We start from the raw sequence: 20,095 nt of genomic DNA, 5'->3' as shown, positions 1-20,095 counted from the left end.
TTCCTCCCTCCTGTCTATCAGTATAGTAGACATCACTGCAGAGAATGGTGGTCGTACAGATTATCAGGCCAATGCCAAGTGCATTGAAAAATCCGTACTCCAAAATCACACAGAAAGGCTTGACTGTTCTTTCATCTCTAGAAAAGACCCTCTAAACCACCCTATTCTGCTAGTATTCTGCTGCTGCACATTGATTACAGAATTCGATTCCAAGCAGTTGTCCTGAACTTTAGCTTGTTTATATTATCAGTAGGAAAGTACCATGATGGGTTTAGTTTTTTTAAAAAACAGCTAGTTAAAGTACCATCACCCGAGATGAGAGCTACAACTTAAAGAACAGTGGTGCTCACTGTGTTTTGGCCCTGTGGGCTAAATGAATAATGCATGGCCAGATCAGACCCTGCCCTGCCCTCCATGTGGAAAATCAGGCTCCAGGGATCCAATGCCACCCACCCTACAAACCTCCTCAGCCCAGGATTGGGCTCTGTACCACCCTACACACCTAAGCTAACATACAGGGCCATGGCCTATAAGACTCCCCAGGGATTGGTGGGGAACCCCACCAGCCAGATTTGGCCTATGGGGTAGGGGTTGAACTCCACTAACTTACAGGATTCATTTGAATTTGAAGAGATGTCTCCAAGATGTTTTACCTCTGATGCAGGTTTTCTATCTTCTTCCTCCTCTTCCTCCTCCTCCTCCTCCTCTTCCTCCTGACTAGCATTTCCCACCTCAGTATCACTCTTTTGCTTTTCTTCTAAAAGGGAGAAAAAAAAAAGAGAAGTCTTTCTAGAAAATATTCACTCATTTCAGATGACTTGCCATTAATCCTACATTAACATCTGCCAACACATTTTACTTTCAAAATGAGAGAGAAAACCAGTACTGGATTTCCCAATGTTTCCAAACAGGAATTTAATTTACCCAGCTTTTCTTCATTTGCTTCTTCTTCCTCTTCCTCCTCCTCCTCCTTGTCCCCCTTGTCTTTTTCTTCTTCTCTCTCTTCCTCCTCATTCACATCAGGCTGAGGAGCATCAGTCTTTTTGTATTCTGCAGCACTGGGCTGTTTCTAAAAGCAGACAGAAAAGTCTCAAGGTGAACCACTTTCCACAAGGGGAAAGCATCTTGACCTAAAACTTCTCTCTGAAGCCTAGAAAGAAAAAGTACATACCTTTCCAGAACAGCAGAAAAGGACAAGAAGAAACACAGGCAGAGCCACAGTTAGGATGTAGACTACCCAGAGCCAAGGACGCTCTTCGGCAGCTGCCATCATTTGGCCCACAACACCAGGCTACAAAATAAAAAAAGAAAAGAAATTCCAAACGCTTGTATTTAGCTTTTACTTCAGGAGAACAAAAAGAGTTACATGGCTATCCATGGAGGACTAGCGACCATAGATTCAGACATTCCAGTTAGGGACAGCTTCAGAAGATTGCCATCATTTACACTGGAAGTCTTTGTAAGCTCTCTCTGTGTAAACAGCCATCTTAAGAATGATTTTATTGTTCATAATTCAAGTCTGTGGAAGAGTACGTGTATACCTTAAACTATATCTAAAGAGTCTAATATATGAATGTTCATGAACTGGGAGGATGGCTAAAACCTACACTCAGTTCCAATAGCATGAAAAGTTGTATTAGGTGGAAACACCTTAAGCCATTACATTCACAACAGAAGTCCATGATACTTAAGAAGTTTTGTTTGGATCAAACTACACAATTTAAGATTGCCAATTCTGAAACAACAGGTGACCTATAGTTATCTTTATTTCAAGAGCACTATTTATTTACAGAAATTTGTATTTGTTTCAAGATTATCTTATGAAAAAGACCATCAACATGGTTTTGTAGGAAAGGAGTTTAAGAAGCTGTAACTACTGAAAAAGGCTTCTAGGAGTTATTGTGTCCATGATAAAAGTGATGGGCTTAATTAGCTATCACAGCTCTAATTAGGTTCATTTCACATGTATTCATTGGATATGTTCTTGTATCCAAAAAACCAGGATCTACGGAAATCCAGCCTGCAAAGCTGCCAGAAGCTACTCCAAGCATATAGTTGGTATTCATTTATAAAAAAAAGCTAAGCTTTTGCTCCTCACCTCAGCAGCACCATCAGCTGCCTTCTTCAGACCCCACCCATCACTGGCCCAATCATCAGCTACTGCTCGGTCAGTACAGATAATAAAGTTGTCAAAGAAAATGTCAGATGTCATTGACCACAGCTCAAGTCCCACAGCACTGAAAGGAGTCATCTTGAATGGTTCCAAGTCTTCAAAGAAGTCTGGGTTTGGGATCTTCCTAGGTTTCCAGATCCCCTGGAAAAAACAAAACAAAACAAAAGCACAAAAGATTCAGTATCACACACCAAGACACAAAAGTTTCCATCAAAAACAGCCCAAGTTGGGTTGGAAGACTGGGAGGGCAAGGGGAGGTGGTGGGAGGACCATTATTACTTTTTGTTCAGTTTTATCTTATTTTCACAAAAGACACCCTCAAGTACTTCTGCTTCATATCCTGCCCCTCCCCTTTTTAAAGTAAGATTTTTATTTTAGAAGGGGTAAAAGCTGCAGTCCAGGATAATCCACTACAGTGAAAGAGCCTTCCCCAAGTGAACCCAATTTAAAAAAGGCACAAGGACAAAAAAAAAAAAAAGTGACACTAGCAGTTCTAGCCACTGGTTTTGAGAGACAAGTTCCAACTTTCTGCATTTCTTAAGCTAGTACATCTAAAAAGTAAAAATGTTCCAACACCGGCCAGGAAGTTCTGCAAAAGCTTGAGACCTACCTGGTAGTTCACGTTATCAATCATAGGAGGCTTCCATTTGCCTTTGTAGTTGGGATTATCAATCATAGGACGCTGCCAAGTACCACAACCAGGGGCTGACTCACATTTGGGGTTTGCAATCTGAGGTGCCTCCCACTCTCCATCCATATCCTCATCCCTGGGAAAGAAAGCCTCAGTTTAAAAAAAAGTCTCTCAACAGAAAGAAAAAGGTATGTTTCCTTGCAAAGGCCATATCATCCTTGCTGAATAAGTGGGGAGTGTGTATTTTAAAAAGTGTTGCTCAGATCCATGGATGAGAAGTATAACAGTAAACAGAAAGACAGCCCTTGTTAAGGAGCTTCTAGTTTTGGGTGTAAGATCAGAAGTTGAAGGATAGTGCAGAAGAAAGCAGGAGAACAGCTCCGTGTTCCACTACTAGTACTACTTTGCACATCCTAAATTATGCTAGCCTGCAATAGCCAGCTTCCCTATCAGTTTGTTTAGTGCACAATTACTTGCAAGCACAGTTATGCTCCTGACCCCCAATATCTTTGGGTTTTTAAACCTACTTGGTAACCTGAGCTACAGCAATTACCCATTATACAAAGACAGACAAATCAGAGTCTAGCTACAGTCAACATACCAGTCATCTGGTTTCTCTGCATCAGGGTCTGCTACATATTCTGGTTCATCATCCAGCCACCCTTCTGGCTTCACAGCATTTTCATCTGGAATTTTTGCAGGAGCATCTTCATCCCTTGAAGAAGAGGGAAATGTTCTATTGTCTACTCTATGCCAAAAACATTTCACTTAAAAGGAACTGATCAGAGCTCTTAACACACTACACTACAGATAACTAAACAGATTTCAGAGCTAAGCAGTTTGATTCCCATGGACTAGAATTGTCATGTTGTAACATGCCATACCACACTTGACCAAAGGAAGCAAGTGCACAGCTAAGCAAGGGACTTGACTGAAAAAGATCAGTTACCACATTTGCTCAAGTGAGCCAGTTGAACTGTGACACTCCCTCCCCAAAACTGCCTGCATTCAATCTGCAAATCACCTGCCAGTCAGTACAGCTGAACAGGTCTGGAATGTTAGACTTGTACTCAAAATCTCAACTGCCTACAGTGATACAGGTAAAAAACAGCCCCCTCACCACCCACACCCCACAAACAAAAACCCCAACACAAACCCACCACAGAACTATACCACACTTACTGTAGATCTAAAGCAGTCTCTACTTACTTGCACATTATCTGGCTACATTCATCTTCTCAGCTACTCACCAATCATCTGGTTTAACAGCATCTGGGTCTGGGATCTTTGCCCTTTCATCCCAGTCCTCTGGTTTCTCATCATTTGGGTCCTCAATTTCTCTGGCTGGGTTCACAGGAGGAGTCATGTCATTCAGCAAATTTCCACTGTTCACAACAGTTTGGTCAACCAAAATTTCGAAGGTATTATCAGGATTCAGCACTGGAAGAGAGGGGAACAAAATCTGTTGGAGGTTTTTACAATAAAAAAAGGAGAAGGGGGGAAAACAAGTCCAGAAGATGCCATTTCCCCCTTTCTACACCATCCTTCCCCAAACTTCAAACCTTAAGACAATTATTGTGACTGAACCTACCTCTACAAGTAGTAATGCCAAGGGGAAATAAACCTAGGAACTAAACTCATCTTAAAATGTTTAGTTATGGAGAGTCCTACTCCACATGCCTACCTCATCTAAAAAGTGATCTGTTACATCAGAAAGAGTCGTGTTCTTCCCCATTACACTGCTTTTAAAAGAGGAACTTTTTTCCAGATACCAAAAGCCAAAATTTGATGCTTTAGACCTGCATTGGCCAGCCTGCAGCATGAATTCTACAAGTGGCACAGACACTGTGTGGCACCCCACAGATTAGAGTAAGGACAGGCAGCATAGCAGCAGATAGGGTAGGAAGCAGAAGGTAAAGCAGGAGTTCCAACAGGGAGCACAGTTGGGACCAGAAAGCTGTGAAGTGGATCAGGCAAAGGGGAAGGGTGCAGAGCTAATTTGTGGCACACCTGCCACAAAAGGTGGGCCTCCACTGTTCTAGGCTATGCTATACTGCAGTATCCTATCCGTGGAAAGGAAATTTGTCTAACAGCCTTTAGGTACCTACTATAAATCAATGTTCTGACCCACCTTTTCTAGTGGATTTTTCTCCACCTGATTTTACAATCTCTTAGAACCTTGAGTTTATAACAGTAGGCTAAAATGTACACAAAGACCAAATCAAAATTGAGCTGCTTGCAAAACAGGAGCGCGCACACACAATATTTCATAGACATTAAGACTGGAAGGGACCTCGTAAGATCATCGGGTCCAACCCCCCTGCCCAAGGGGCAGGAAGTCAGCTAGAAACACTTTTTTTCTAGAGCAAGGTATCAAGCATACAGCCTGTGGAGCTGCTGTGTCTGACCAGCTGGGCTACTGATGGGCCACAGGAAGTTGGGAAGCGCAGCTGGTAGGGGCCCTGTTGCAGAGTCCAGGTCCAGTGGACATAGTGGTTGGTGGCAGGAGGGTGAGCAATGGCTGACGACCCTAGGTCACCCTCCAGCCTCTTCACATATTGCCACTGCCACTGCAACAGCCCCCAGCCACTGGCTCTACTACGTGCCTGTGACCATGTGCCAGACCTAGAACCAAAACTGTCACTGCTACATCCTCCATGCTGAAGCCAGAGCTGCAACCCCAGCATGAAAATGCAAGGAGCAGTAGCAGCAGCTTCTGCTCCAGCACTGGACATGCAGCATGCAATAGGAGCTGGAGCTGCCACTGCATCCACCCCATGCCCTGAGCTGGATCTAGTCTGCAAGGAACCACATATTCTGGATCTGGCCTGGGACAGGGAATGAAAGTTTAAGAGAGCGATCCAACATTTTTACAAACCCCCTCCCTACCCCTTATCAATTTTTAGAGCTTACTGTTAAAAGAGTAATACAGATATAGTGTTACTATATTTATTATAGATTAGTTGGGCTATAATAATAAAGTAACTGAGTGAATGCTGTATTTAAATATAAAGTTTGCCAATTCATGTTTCCTTTACCAAAGTTCAGATGGTCAGAGTTTCATCAGCATGTGCTCTTTACTCCATGGTTTCTTGCACAGAGAGAGCCTCCAATGATCTGCTCCTTGCACCACCCCTCTCTCCAAAAGAGCTCCCCCTCCCCACTCTACTTGCCTTGATACCAACACGCTTTACAAGTTCCTTACCAAGAGTGTAAAGGTGGGTCTTCTTATCGGTAAAGTAGGTCTTCAGATCTGCATCCGGACGCTTTGCATGCTTCTCTTCATACTTTCCAGTTCTGGGGTTCTTGTGCCGGAAAATGAAGTGCAGTTTATAGTCTTCTCCACATTTATCAGGACCAAACATAATTGTATAGGGTGTTTTGTCATGAAATTGATCCTTTTAAATAAGGAGAAAAAAAGAAATTTTAGTTGGAGTAACTTCAAAGTAATGGGTTAAAAGTTTAGCATGGGGTGCTTATAACTAAATTAAAGAAGTTGATGCTCTCAATTAAAATCAGACAGTTTGTTTATTAGAATCACAGGCATTTTAAGTAGAAGAGTCAACCTAGTCCACCCCCCTTTTGAGATGCAACTGGTCCCCATGTCTTCACATTTTTATGCAGACATTTGTTCTGTCCAACCACTAGAAGCAGACAAAATTAAAAAATGAGACAAACACAGGGTCTAGTTTAGCGAACAGACCTTTTTCCTATTAGTTCACTTGAAGTCAGGAAGAGTGGCAGGTAAACACTTAATCCTTTATCTGATAAGAGCAGCAATAACCAAGGATCCTGGTTTTCTTTGATTAAAAAATGAAAAAATTCCCCAATTAAAAAACAAAAATCTATGGTAAAAAAAAATTAAAAGGCTCCCCACAGCCCTCCCCAGCGCTGCTGGTGCCCTGCACTCCCCACAGAGCCTCAGCAGCCCTCCTGATGTCCCTCACAACAACCCCCTAGACCCACACAGACACTGACCCCCACCCCAGCAAGTACGTGTGCACCCTTGTGCCCACTCCCAGGAGCAGGCCCAGGGGGCGAGGGCAGGGGTGCCACTCCGCAGGCCACACATGCCAGCTGGCCTGAGAGGAGGTCCGCACATGAAGGCCACCACCGCACTCTACCACTGCACCCTGCACTACCATTCCACGGCCACCTGCACAGCTTTGCAGGCAAGTGGCGTAGGGCACAGCAGTGCAGTGGCAACCACAGTGTGTGGGCCACATATGTACTGCCCCACCGGGGGGGGCAGTGCGCGCCTTTGCAGGCAAGTGCTGCCACCATAGAGCCATGCCCTTTGTCCCTGGATCCTAGAGGTAAGTGGGGCTTGGGGGCTGTGGGCCAAAAGGAGTGGGGGGTGCTGTCAGCCCCAGATAGCACACTGCAGCCAGAAGCAGGGCCAGGGGGTGAGAGCAGAGGGCCCCACTGCAGGGGGCTTTGTGGGCAAGCAATACAAGGCGCAGTGTGGTGGTGCCTGCCATATGCACACTGCACACATGCTGCCCGGCCTCCTGCCCGGGGGAGGGGGAGGAGGAGGCTTGTATGCGCCAACCAAAGGTGAAGGGCTGGAGCTGTGCCAGCCTGCAAGAGCTCTTTGCAAAAGCAGAGAATCCATGGATTTCTCTGCTAAAGAGGAAAATCCATGTTTTCTCCAATAAAAACAGGGACTCAGTGGTTTTCTCCAATTTTCTGTGGTAAACAGAAAACCTAGACCCCTGGTGATAACCCATTAGTTTAGTTTACCAGTTATCCTTTAGCTCTGGGCCTTTCTGTACCCCAGCAGGAATGGGAAAGCAGAGGGCATGAAGCCAAGGGAGGGAGGAAGGTGGTGATGGTAGACTAGCACCCATAGCCCAAGAGGAAACCAGGGAGCAGCCTACTGACTTATCAATTAAGCAATTAGCTGTGCCTCCACAAGTGCTCCCTCCTAGAGCAGGTCTTCACCTGGGCTGTGTTGTCTGGCTGGACTTGCCTCATCCCCTCCCTCCCCGCAGTCAAAATGCTCTTAGAGCCTGTGGCTCCTAGCAGCAGCTGTGTCTGAGCTGCTGTGTTACATCACTTAATCCTTTAACAGGTATAATTAGAGGAAGTTACACTAAACATTTTTAAAGCCATATTTACATCCTAGAGTGAAATCCACTTCTACCAGCACCCATGGTCAGACTGGTACGGACTGTGGGCATTTGTGCCTTCCTCTGTAGCAGGAAACATAGATAGCCCTCTACCCAGGACTTCTTGAGCATATGCTGACAACGTTTTATAGAAGCAGGACTTTGGCTACTGTGGTTCCTCTGCTTTACCCGTGGCAGGTTAGGGTGTTAGGTCTATGTTGCATCAGGGTCAAGGATAGTCTTACAGTTTAGATCAGAGTGGGCAAAATAAGGCCCACAGGCTGGATCTGGCCCACCATGAGATTTTACCTGGCCTGTGGCAAGTTGTTCAACCCCAACCAGCCCAGTACATGAAACAGCCCGAGCCATCATGCATGCAGGGAGGCAGGGGCAGCCCAGCAGCTGGACTTCGCTTCCTGACAGCACGCTCTACAACCCACCAACAGCTCATGGAAACTCCTTAATTGGCCCTCAGACCAAATAACTGCCCACCCCTGGTTTACATTACAGTTGCGTGAGATGGTCTGGATAGGGATGATTATGCCTCAGGCATAGGGGTTGGAACTATATGACCTCTAGGAGGTTCCTTGCAGTCTAACTTCTCTATGACAGAGGCCCCAAAAGTTCACCCATTCCCTTGAGTGAGAACACAACCTTTTGGGTGAGAGAAGAGCGCGCAGAAGGTGAGAGAGGAAGGCTTCTTAACAGTTCATCATCTGCTCCATTACTTGTACCTTCAGACAAGGCTGCTATACTAGTGGGTTCATAGGTTAGGCACAATCAGATATGCAATAGTCCAAAGCGTTTCTTACAGAAAGAAAAATCTCAAAGTATCCAGACTAGTACTTTACACAGAAGCAACCCGAGCAGGGTGCAGGGCCCAGGACAAATCAGCCTGCATGGGACCCCGCCCCTACTCTGATCCCACAGGTCCTGGACCCAAAGAAGCTGTCGCTGCCGCCACTGATGGTAGCAGCAGCTGGACAGAGCCATCGCTTCACCCTGCTCCGTGTCACTGCTGCTCCATCTGGCTCTGCAGGGCCCCACAAAGCATGCGGTGGGGTGGTCACCTTGATTCACACCACCCCTTAGGGATGGCCCTAACTTTACACATTTTTTTTTTTTTTTTAATAAACATTTCAAAGTGGCTGTGAAGAGAAAAAGCTGGGGGAGTCGCCTAGGATTTCAGCCATACTAATTTCAAGCTTAAAAGGACAACTAGCTACCTAACGCTCAGTCAGTTTTCCCCCCCATGAAGTTTGTTTATATCTGGAAGGGCTAAGACAGAAATTCCAGTGTCCCTTGTATAAATGAAACAGCTACTCTTGCTGCAAAAAGGAACAGGAAAATAGACATTTAGAAATGTCTAAAGAATTTACAATATTATAGACTTGTGGAGGGGCTCGAGTGCCCAGCTGCTACAAGTGTCTTAACCACAGAGGCCTGAGTTTTCAGAAAGAGCTCAACACCTGCCGTCCTCAGTGGGGATGACAGGAGCTTCTGGTACAGACTAGTTCTGAAATCAAACCCAAAATACATACCACTGATTTCACACTTTAAAAGAACCATAAGTTTATTGGAGAGGAGTAAGACGCTTCTATTTGAGAAACAGCATTCACACCACTCACCAGGTTCAAGTCGGGGGTCTTTGAAAGCAGTTTCACATAGGCACCACCACACTCAATTCCATTTTGGAAATTTACCTCATACCTAATGTAGAAGTTGACAACAGAGAACAGGGCATGTTAGATATGAAAAAACCCCAAACCTGTTCCCTTCATGCTTCTTTTAAATAGTCTCTTATTTCTAAATGAATCCTTCACAGATAATATAGCCTGGTCTTTAGGATGTGGACAAACTGTAGAATCCAGACTGCAACGTGAATTAAGAGCTTTCAAAAAACAAAAACAAAAACAAAACAAAAAAAAACAAAAAAAAACACACTGACCCATGAGTTCAAAGTGAAGAAACTGGGTTTGTTTAGTCTAGAGGTTTTATTTTTTATTTTTTTTGAGAGCAGAGAGAAGTGGGACAGTTTGCGGGACAAAAAGAAACACTACAAACTTGACTCAAATGCCTTAACTACATCTCGTTAGTTTGCCTTGCCACAGGAACTATACTAAGTAGAGTAAAACCCCAACCATAACTGCAAACCTGTTCAGCTTCACACTCCAAGAGGCTACCTGGTAGAAATTCAAAACGCATCTATTTTCTTCTGTAGGAATAGTGACATCACCAAGAGAAACTTGAAACTATTACTATTCCATGTTTATAGTTTTCAAGGGTGGGTGGGAAACAGTATCTGCTTGCAGTGCAAGTAGATACCTTGCAGTGCAAGAGTCTACCATGCTTGGCAACTGCTTACATCCTGAGTCAAACAAAAAAGTTAGTTCTGGAGCAAACCCCTCAGGCTTCCACCACCTTCTGTTTGGTACCATAAGTAAATCATTAAATTTCCCCTACTTACTGTACAATGAGTGGTTTGGTATCAAATACAAAAGGTTTTGACAATTTGGCAGAGACTGCATGATGTTTGGCCCGGCTTATCAACACAAGCCCTTTGTCCCCTGGAAGCCTCGTTTCCTTCAGTTCCTGCACTTCCCATTTACCTGGAGGAGAGGAGAGAAAGCCACAAAAACTTCAACTGGTTTTGCACCAGAACTTCCAAGAATCCCAAAATACCTGTTTTACTCTACTTAAGCAGTCACTCTGCCATCATGATCAGCCTTATACAGTTTCAGTGTACAAGCTAGCCATCCAAAAATAATGCATTTCTTCAGGACCTGATGAAATAGGCACTACTTTCTGCACATTATTAGCTAAGGTCACACCCAAACATGATCATATTTTTGTGAAAATGTTTAAGTCTCAAATCTTAAGCCTAGGTTTTGCTATATGGGCAATTAAAGAACTGGCCACTCACCATCATATTTGGCAATCTCATCATCTGTGTCATCCTTCTTGGCCTTGGAAAGAACCCATCTGAAACAAAATACCCAGCAGAGGTGAGCAACATACAGACAAACATTTATAAATAAACACTAAAGAAGAAGACCTGGTCAAAAGGACAGCAATATCCTCAAATTCCTTGTGCCCTTTCAACTGTTTTGCTGCTGGAGGATTTTGTGTATTTGCTTCTTTTCTAAGATGGCAAACATTTGTGCCACCAATTGTAACATCAGCATTTCATTAGCTTCGCAGGGGTAATACCACCATTTTCTCCATCCCATCACAAACCCAGGAGAGGTAATTAAAAGCAACCAAGAGAAAAAAAAAAGAGTAAAAGTGCACCATATGCCCCCATTCAGTTAGGTAAATCAATACCTAAAGGAAGCTGCATAACTGAATATTCTACAAGTTTTAGGAACTTTGGAGGTTAGGCAGAAAGGGAGTTAGTGGCTGCATTAGGATGTTTCATTTAAACTCTGGCCATGTAACACTAACTAGTTGAGCGCTAAGGTTTCCAACGAAGCGTAAAGAAATATACCCAATTCAAGGCCCAATTTGCTTTTTGAAAGCAGCTTGAGGATCACTCACCCTGCCAGAGTTCCATCATCAAAGGCTTCCACAAAATAGACATCACCTGTTGGAACAGGGGGCTTATATGTGACCTGTTGAAGAAAGAAGGAAAATTCACAAAACATTTCTTGTTTACACATTCAACAATTTGCTGTCCAAAGAAAGTCATGGCTGTGGAGTTTGCATTCCACCCAACCAAGACTTGAAATGGTCTGAAGCATTCTTAACTTCTTGTTTATGTTGCCAATACAGAAAGAAAGTCAGTATTCTTGCCTTAAAAACTTAACTTGTTACACCTATAAATACTAATATTGCCTACTGAAGGATTCACATACATTGTGAGAATTTCCCTGGTGGTGGGAAGAGCAGCATTTTAATTAGCATTCCAATGCTACTGTTTGTCAAGACAGTATCTTTAATATTATCACCCTTACTTTGCTGTTACACTGAATTTCTGCATCAAAATGATTCCTGGCCCAGATCCTTGTAATTATGGAGCAGTTCACACCAAAACAAGTGCAGTTCTCAAGATCAAATAGTTTAAAGTCAAACCTTTGGGGCTGGAGGAGGGGTGCTGGCTTCAGGTTTCAACTCTTCTACCTCCTCAATGCCATCTTCCAAGTCATCTTCAATATCAACTACATCGTCATTGTCATCTTCACCATCATGTGCCTGGACAACAGCTGTTCCAAGAACCAGCAGTGTCGCACACAACAACCATTTCAGCTCCATGATCTATACGTTCAGGAGAAAAGACAGACACTGTAGTTGAAACACCGGCAAGAAAAGACTGCACTACAAACAAGGAATGCTAACAGGACAGGTGCACAATTCTAAACCAGAAGGAATCCCTTTGATTGCTAATTTGTATCAACTGCATCTAGCCAGCCTAACCAGGACTAGAAACCTCTCAGAAGAGATAAGAAAGCCATGTAGAAGGCAAGCATCCATAGTACGAACTGAAATGTTAGTGCCATGGCTGAGACTTTTGTAGCCCATCTGAAACGCTGCTGCAATCAATGTACAAAGCAGACTATGTATAGATGCAGGACTAGCATGTCAGACTTCCTACAGAAGAGAAAAGGAGTTAACAGACTCACCCCAAAAAAAAAAAAAAAAAAAAAAATCAATGGAAGTCTGTTGACGAGTCAGAACTAGCATTAAAATACAGCGAAGTAAAGAGAAAGGAAAAATAACTAGCCAAATTCTCTGGGTGGCTGCACCCTGGATGGCTTTGCAGCCGTTTAGTTTTGTGTACAAGTACTCCTTGTAACACAGTGGAGCTCGAAAAGTCATCACCCCCACTGCTTAGCCTCCCATCCAGAAAAGACTTGTTTTCACCTCCTGTGCTTTGTCCTATTTGATACTGAAGTTTGTTATGAAGCCATGTGCAGGGGCAGACTTAACAAAAAATCCTTGCTGGCCCTCCACAGCTGAAAAAGAAGCCCCATTATTCGAGATGCATGGTATCCAGGGCCCTCAGTTACAACAGTTAAAGTTACTCTAGATGTTTCACAGGAAAGGCAATAGTTCATACTTGTTAGCTTTCCTCAGCACTATAGTTCAGATGACCTTGGGAAAAACAATATACACAATCTACTTTAAGTCAACTGAAGTGTATTGGCAGGAAGGTTACTAATTAGAGATAGCAAACACATCATCATGCGGACAAAGAGAATTAAAAGGCAGTGTTCCTGAAAGGAAATATATTAAACAGGACAGCACATTTACTCATTGTACCAGTATGCAACTGCAGAACAGTGGAAATGTCCTCCAGATGGTCTTGCTACATAGGGAAAGCAAACACCCTCCCACCCCCTCCCCCCAAAATTCCAAGATTCAAGGACAGAACTTCCCCCACCCTCTTCACAAGTCTCAAGATGCCCCTTGAGACTTTAGTGTGCCTTTAAACCAATGCCATGCATCACCTTTGCATGGGAGGATACAGCTGTTTCTACAAGTATTCGTGAAAGTTTTCTGGATCATTCTGAAAAGAATGAAGGCAAGATGAAGCCCCACCTGCAAGTTTTCCATTACCAAACATGATTTGATGCATCTTATGGAGGAAGTGACAGAGACAGGGAAACGGAATAAGGCTCCTGGTATAAAAAGCAAATCCTAAGTTTATTACAGCATCTCATCCCTCCCATCAAAAGCAAGACCAAAATAGCCTCTTGCAAAAACCTATACTGGTGACATGTTCAAACAAGTCTTCAAAGCCTATATCAGAAAGCCTGTTGGGTTACAAAAACGTCAAGAATCTCTGCAGGTCAGTAAGCCAGTTCTGCAACACTACCAGATATTTTAAGTTACCACTGCTGCACCTCAAGAGATAACATAAAAGGAGGCCAGGTTTCCAACATGCTGTCAACTGATTGCTCATACAACACCTCCATGCTGTGTACCTCTGTTTACTTAGTGTTATACATCCCAGCTTGCTTCTAAAAAAGCTGCAGTCGCAACAATGACTAGTCTGAAAATTCACATGAAACAGCATTTTTGAACCCCCGGACTCCTTGATACTGTGCTGTTACTTATGGCAAGCAGAGCTGCTGCTACTTGGTGGTGCTAAACACAGTTGTGGGAACAGAGCTTCATCTTTGAAGTCTAGACAACTTACAGCCTTTACTTTCTACAGGAAGTCTAAAGAAGAGAGAAAAATGCAGAGTTAAGATTAGTCATGCACAAAATTAATCATTGGAGACTATGCCAGCCTGCATATTTTCCCAGTAACAGGAAAAGATGGAAGTTAAGACTACAGCCAAACTGTCTTTTTACAATCCTGCACAGAAGCCATCTTTAAGGCTTTAAAAAAAAGTCTCTGCAGCAACACACTACTGCAGACCGTTTGCTAACAACAGCAATAACCTGAAGGATCATGGTCTAAAACACACTGACCCCTCCCCCTCGCAATCCAGACAACTGCTGCACAAGCTGCTCTGTGCCAGGACTCCACTCACAGCACTAAAGGCTTTACTATATAAACAGCCACATGCAGATATTTAAAAACCATACACTAGCCACACCCAGGATTGCCAAGTCATGGGCCCTCAGCTGCTTCCAGGCCCAATCAACTGTGCATAGAGCCTTAGATCTAGTCAAAAAGGAACAACACAACTTTTAAAGCATCTCTACCATTGAAAGTTCAAATTCTTTAAGACAGGCAGATTCATCTTTGCACCGGTTCATGCCCACTGACTAGCAGAAGATGCCCATAACAGCCTTTTAGAGTGAATGCTGCCTAGAGTAATGGTCACCAACCAGTCAATCCTGAAGCCTCTTGCAGTAGACCCTGGGCTGGGGGTGCTTAACATATACATGCATGCATGCCCCCCTAACCCAGCAGGTCAGTTGGTGGGGGAAGGAGGCCAGATTAAGGCCCCCATGGTGATGGACAGAACGCAGCAAAGACCTGGAAGGTGAGTGGGGGCCCCAGCCAGGCAGGTGGTGGGAGGATCAAGCTTGGGCAACAGGAGAGCTCCCCACACTGCGTGTACCCCAGGCAGAGGCCCAGTGCCCTCCCATCTGTGTGTGGCAGAGGCAGCTGCTGCTGGGGGCTGGGCTTCACATGCCTAAACCCCACTGCAGCTGGCCCAGGAGTCGCCGCCCAATGCCACGTACACCTGCCATGCACAGATGCGGAGAGGGGGGCACATGCCGCCCCCAAATGCGGGGCAGCTGCAGCAGCTGTGAGGTAGGGAGTAGGGTAGGGGCAAGCCCTGCACAGCTGGGGCAGGGTGGGAAAAATGGAGCCATGAGCAGCTCGTCCAGGGGCATGGGGAACACACAGCCCAGGAGGGCAGAGGACACATGTCTCCGGCTCTGCACACAAGGAGGGCTGGAGCTACACTGTTTCCAGCAGGCTTGTTTGGTCGCACTGCACTCAGGCCAGGTGACATTTCATTTTAATTACGGATTTGGGGGGGGGAAGGGTTAAGTTAGAGAATTTGCAATTTTTAAACAGCAAAACCCAAGATCACTGCATATGACACAATCTGTCTCCAAAAACTAACTGCTGGAGATCAGTGAGCAGAGGGCCTGCTCTGTGGCAGCTGAACTGCCCCAGTGCCTCTGAGCTGGGTGGGTAGCCAGCAGCATCAGCTGAAAGCCCACCCAGCTTGACAAGCAGGGCTGAGCAGTGTGGCAGTTAGTTGAGGGTACGGTCCTGCTGGAGCTGAGCCCTGCTTCTTGAACTGGGTGAGCATCATATTCCACATGCAGGGAGTTTGAGGCACCACAGGTTTTGTGCCCCTTCCCTCTTACTATAGCTGCACGTGTCTTCTTTGTAAAAATACTGCACTGACTAGTATTTAAGGAATATTCCAATCTTTCCTTCTCTCCTTGATATATTTATTGTTTTAAAGAAATTTGGAAGCCTACCACTGCCTCAAATCACTACAATAAAATCAATTATAAGTACCTATACATTTTGGTATTTGATTTTGGGGTTTGTTGGGGGGGAGTCAGAGTTCCCCCTGCCATCTTGACTCACCAGGACATGGGTCCAGGCCCCACCCGCAGTCTGTCCCATCCCCACACCCCTGCCAGAAGGGGCCCCCAGCTGCCAGGACTACTCTGGTACTCTGCCAGTCTATAGAAAGCTCTTCGCAGAAGTGAAAAAACCTCCATGTTTCTCTGTTAAAATGAAAAACCTGCATTTTTCTCAGGGAGAAGGGCAAATCCACACACACATACACATTTTTCTGTGAGAAACAAAAAAATCCAGATCCCTGGCCATATGCAAGCAAACATGAAGGCATTATCTTGCCGTCATCCTATACAAGGCCATTTATAAAACATGCATTCATTTTTACTAGATGTAGTTGTAGTCTCTAAAGTTAGATTTGGTCCCAAATCACCGTACATGTTTAGTTCCACCTCCAGATTCAATATTGGGAAAAAGCCCAGTTTTCAAGAATACACATTTTAAAGGGTATACAGCCTTCATGCACAACTACATACCAGTTCTTTCCTTCCCCTTCACCTTTCTGCAAAGGTCAGGAAGGGAAAAAAAGCCTCATCTCAAAATCTTCCACCTACACCCTTTTTCCTCTACTTGCTTCCCCTCTTACCTCCTGCAACAGGAACATCAATGGTTAAGTATGCCAGTACTTATATTGGACAAGCTGGCCGACCAACGAAACCTTTATCCCCACCCCCCAGTCAACTTCAACCCATTCTTTCCCCTGCCAAGCACACAGGCTCAGGCTTGAGCAAATACCAGCTATTACTTACTCTATCATCTGCCCTGTCCAATTATAGTCCAATCCTAAAATCCAATGCTAAGGAGTCTAAGAAAATATTTTCTAGGAGTTAAGTGGATTTTAATAACTGAAACAAGTGGTGACAGCAATAATTGTACACAGACGTTAATTTAAGAATCTGGTGCATATCCCGGAGACTGAAGCAAGTTTCCATGTAGCAAAAATTCCTTAAATCAACACAGTCAAGTAGAAGCCAGAAAAAAAAAAAAAATAATCTAGTGACCTATCCAGAGGCAACTTGCATTGCTTCTCAAGTGTCAGCTTTCGGTATGACAATCATCCTAAATACAGATAATTACACGAAGAGCAGCAGTAACAGTAATGCTAACATTACTATTTTTATTTAACCTTAGAGGCAATCTGGTTTTTTGGAGCTGAAAGTAAGGCTGCTCCTGTTTGGCATTCATTTTCAGGGACTAGCTAGTACTTCCCACTTCCACAAAAGGTTGGACTTTGAAGAGGTCACTGAACATAGGAGAGCAAGTGATGGATACCGCAAAGCACTTGCTGTCTGAAAATCTGGCCTAGGTTTCTAGTCCTTCACATTTGCCTGCCAACAGCCTGGTCTGCACTATGCACAGTTCTGCAAACAGAAGTACAAATGCATCCATACTCACAGCTTCCCTGTGAAAGCAAAGCCCCCTCATCCTGGGGAAGCAATACCAGTTTTATGAGCTGCAGAAGCCTTCTACTGCAACAGAAAAGCTACCAAAAGCACATGTGGATGTACCTGTACTTTCTGCCAGCTGCCAGAAACCCTTTAACAGCTGGTGTCTCTTAGGGTGCACCGAGTACCCTGCCAGCTCCACTGCCTGTAACCATGGAGGTGAGCATACATGCCAGCAGAAGCCCTATAACAACCTTGAAATGCTGGCATTACCTTCCTGGACATGCAGTTGGACTGCCTAAAGCTTAATGGTGTAAAAGGTGCATCTATTAAAAAGACCGAATTCTCCAATATTTCAGTACTAGGCTCCCTTGCCCCTACCCCCCATAAACATACAACCCATCCTCCTCTGCCCCAATATTCCTAGTCTTTGATTTAGGCATATCTACCTCCTCCTATACATCCTTCACTTACTTCTCAACTTTGAGATAAATTTAGATTGAAAAAAACAAACTATTTTGCTATCAAACAGAGAAGTTTACCAGGATGACAGATCACATTTTTGCTATGTACTTTTAATCCTGATCTAGTTATATTTACCTTGAAAATGACAGTGGGCATGCCTACATGAGCACTTTAATGCACAGTAGCCCATTTTACTGTGCATTAAACCATCACGTAAAAAAAAACAAAAACACGCAATTATGCTAATGCAACAGTAAAATAGGCTACTGAGCATTAAGCGTCACTTAAACAAATGCGCATTAGGCTGCCTTAATGTGCAGTAACAAATGTGCTTGGCTTTTAGTACCTCACACTGGACATACTAAACTTAATGCACATTAGGAAAAGCACCTTAATGCACATGTATCCATTAAGATGTGCCCAGTATATCTGAAAACATTTTACTGGCCTGCTGCATGTCAGGAGATTAGCGCACACTTTCTCATCCTATTTATGAGAGAAGCTGCCCATTGCCAGGGAACTACCACAAGTTCAGGTTGGGCTTTGTTGATACTTTATCTGTCTTGTCACTTCAAGAGTGGTGAAGTGATGTAGCCATGATGGTCCTTCTACTCCTCAAGTGACATTTCTATAATTCAGTGATTTTTTAAATCCAAGGCCTTGAAAACTAAAATAATGGCTGCTTAAGTCATGAAGCTTCACTGGAGCTAAAACAGAATAGCTGTTGTCAAGAATGACTTCTAGAGTTCTGCTTTGCTAATAGAAGTTGGGGACCTACTAAATTTGAGGAGGCCGCCCAATTTCGCAGACAACACAGGGACTAGCAGCATTTTTGCGGGCAGAGCACAGCAGGACCCCATACCTCTGATTGGCTAAGGGTCTCCAGTGGCCCCACCCCCCAATGCTGATTGGCTGTGAGGGTTCTCATGCAGCCTCACCCCTTGCAACAGATTAGAAGGGCAGGGTCACATAACAGGAAGCCCTTGTAGCCAAAAATCAGCAGCCCCTCAAGCAGGCAGCCTCCCCATCCCCCTCCGGCAGGCTGCCACACCACCCTGAGGACTGCTGCCAGGAAGGCAATAGCATTTTATTTTCAGTAAATTCTACACCCTCCACCCCCAGTTTCATGGGCACTGCCCAAATTCATGAAATCCACAAAAAAAAAAAATCGTAATTTCTGTAGGTCCCCAATTATAGTAAATCCAAAGTCTTTCCAACCAAGTCTGCCAAGAGTTCCTTAGAACAAGAGAGAGAAACATCTAGTACGATAACCTTCTTACAGGCTCCTTCATTTATCACATGGATAGGGCTTAGCCAGAAAAAGAAATGGCTTACTTGTGAATAAACATAGGCTGCAAAACCTGTTTAAATAATCTCTTCAGACATTAATTTGTTTCTGTGTAACAGTACTCAAGCTATCAGTGTGCCATCCTTCCCAATAGTGTATTTGCACTGCAATTAATGTTGTATATAAATGTCCCGCTTACTCTGACTTGAAGAGAAAATTCAACTGCTTCATGAAGCGGAGGCTTTTATAATAAGGTCCCAGATTTTAGAACCCACACCAACAGCTTATCTGGAACAGCAGCAATGTTTTTTTCTTTCAGTAGTGATTCAAAACCTTCCATGGATCATTTTGATTACCTGTATATCTGCAAAATAAAGTCTGCTGGAAAGCCAAGCACCTCAAACACTTGTTTCATTATTATTAGTATTGCTATCAATATTACAATCCATTTGCTTTTACTAGAACACGTGCTATTAATATTGCAACTACATGCAAGACCAAAGAAACTGGTCATAGAAAGGAAGATGAATCCAGAAATCTGGGACTAATGAATAGTAACGGCAAGTCTCGTCCACTCACCTTTACATTTTTCTGTTGGGCTAGGACTGAAAAAAGGAGATAACAAGAATAGTCTTCACCAATAGCATCTCTATGTCTGGGAAGCGGATTAAGCCAGCCATATGATGGGTTTCTTCCTTATGTCTCACCACCATTTACTTTGCTCTATTTGTCAAGTGCCCTTTTCTCTACTTTGAAGATATTTCTCCATTTACTTGGATCCTTTATTAATTTCATGGATAAGTCTTTATGCCAAAGGACTGCATTAAACCAGCCTTGCATTGCTAGTGAAACAGCCTTCTCCAGAACTAAAACAGTAATATCCCTTTTTAATGACCTATCACCTAGACAAGGGAGAAGAGATTGAGGTCATATATCTTGACTTCAAAAAAGCCTTCGATCTGGTATCCCATGATCACCTCTTGGCGAAACTGGCCAATTATGGCCTTGGGTCCACCACGATCCGCTGGCTGGGAAAT

General features: G+C 44.0%; 1 protein-coding gene across 2 annotated transcripts in view; it reads right to left on the bottom strand.

The window, feature by feature from the left end:
• Positions 1-20,095, bottom strand: part of CANX (calnexin) — a 33,657-nt gene that overhangs the window by 6,524 nt on the left and 7,038 nt on the right. For both annotated transcript variants that reach the window (XM_019535201.1, XM_019535200.1), the window contains exons 2-14: positions 11,987-12,169; positions 11,453-11,526; positions 10,839-10,897; positions 10,383-10,524; positions 9,544-9,625; positions 6,010-6,202; positions 4,055-4,244; positions 3,406-3,519; positions 2,784-2,940; positions 2,099-2,314; positions 1,172-1,291; positions 925-1,069; positions 654-757 (exon numbers count right to left, since the gene is read on the bottom strand). In XM_019535201.1, the coding sequence (XP_019390746.1) occupies positions 654-757; positions 925-1,069; positions 1,172-1,291; positions 2,099-2,314; positions 2,784-2,940; positions 3,406-3,519; positions 4,055-4,244; positions 6,010-6,202; positions 9,544-9,625; positions 10,383-10,524; positions 10,839-10,897; positions 11,453-11,526; positions 11,987-12,166 (1,776 nt within the window). In that variant the 5' untranslated portion in view covers positions 12,167-12,169. The remainder of the gene's footprint in view (positions 1-653; positions 758-924; positions 1,070-1,171; positions 1,292-2,098; positions 2,315-2,783; positions 2,941-3,405; positions 3,520-4,054; positions 4,245-6,009; positions 6,203-9,543; positions 9,626-10,382; positions 10,525-10,838; positions 10,898-11,452; positions 11,527-11,986; positions 12,170-20,095) is intronic.

The sequence above is a fragment of the Crocodylus porosus genome, unplaced genomic scaffold (assembly GCF_001723895.1).
Source record: "Crocodylus porosus isolate Cpor-Errol unplaced genomic scaffold, CroPor_comp1, whole genome shotgun sequence".
Lineage (NCBI taxonomy): Eukaryota > Metazoa > Chordata > Crocodylia > Crocodylidae > Crocodylus > Crocodylus porosus.
The sequence above is the reverse complement of the archived record's forward strand: the minus strand, read 5'-3'. Positions and strand labels throughout refer to the sequence as shown.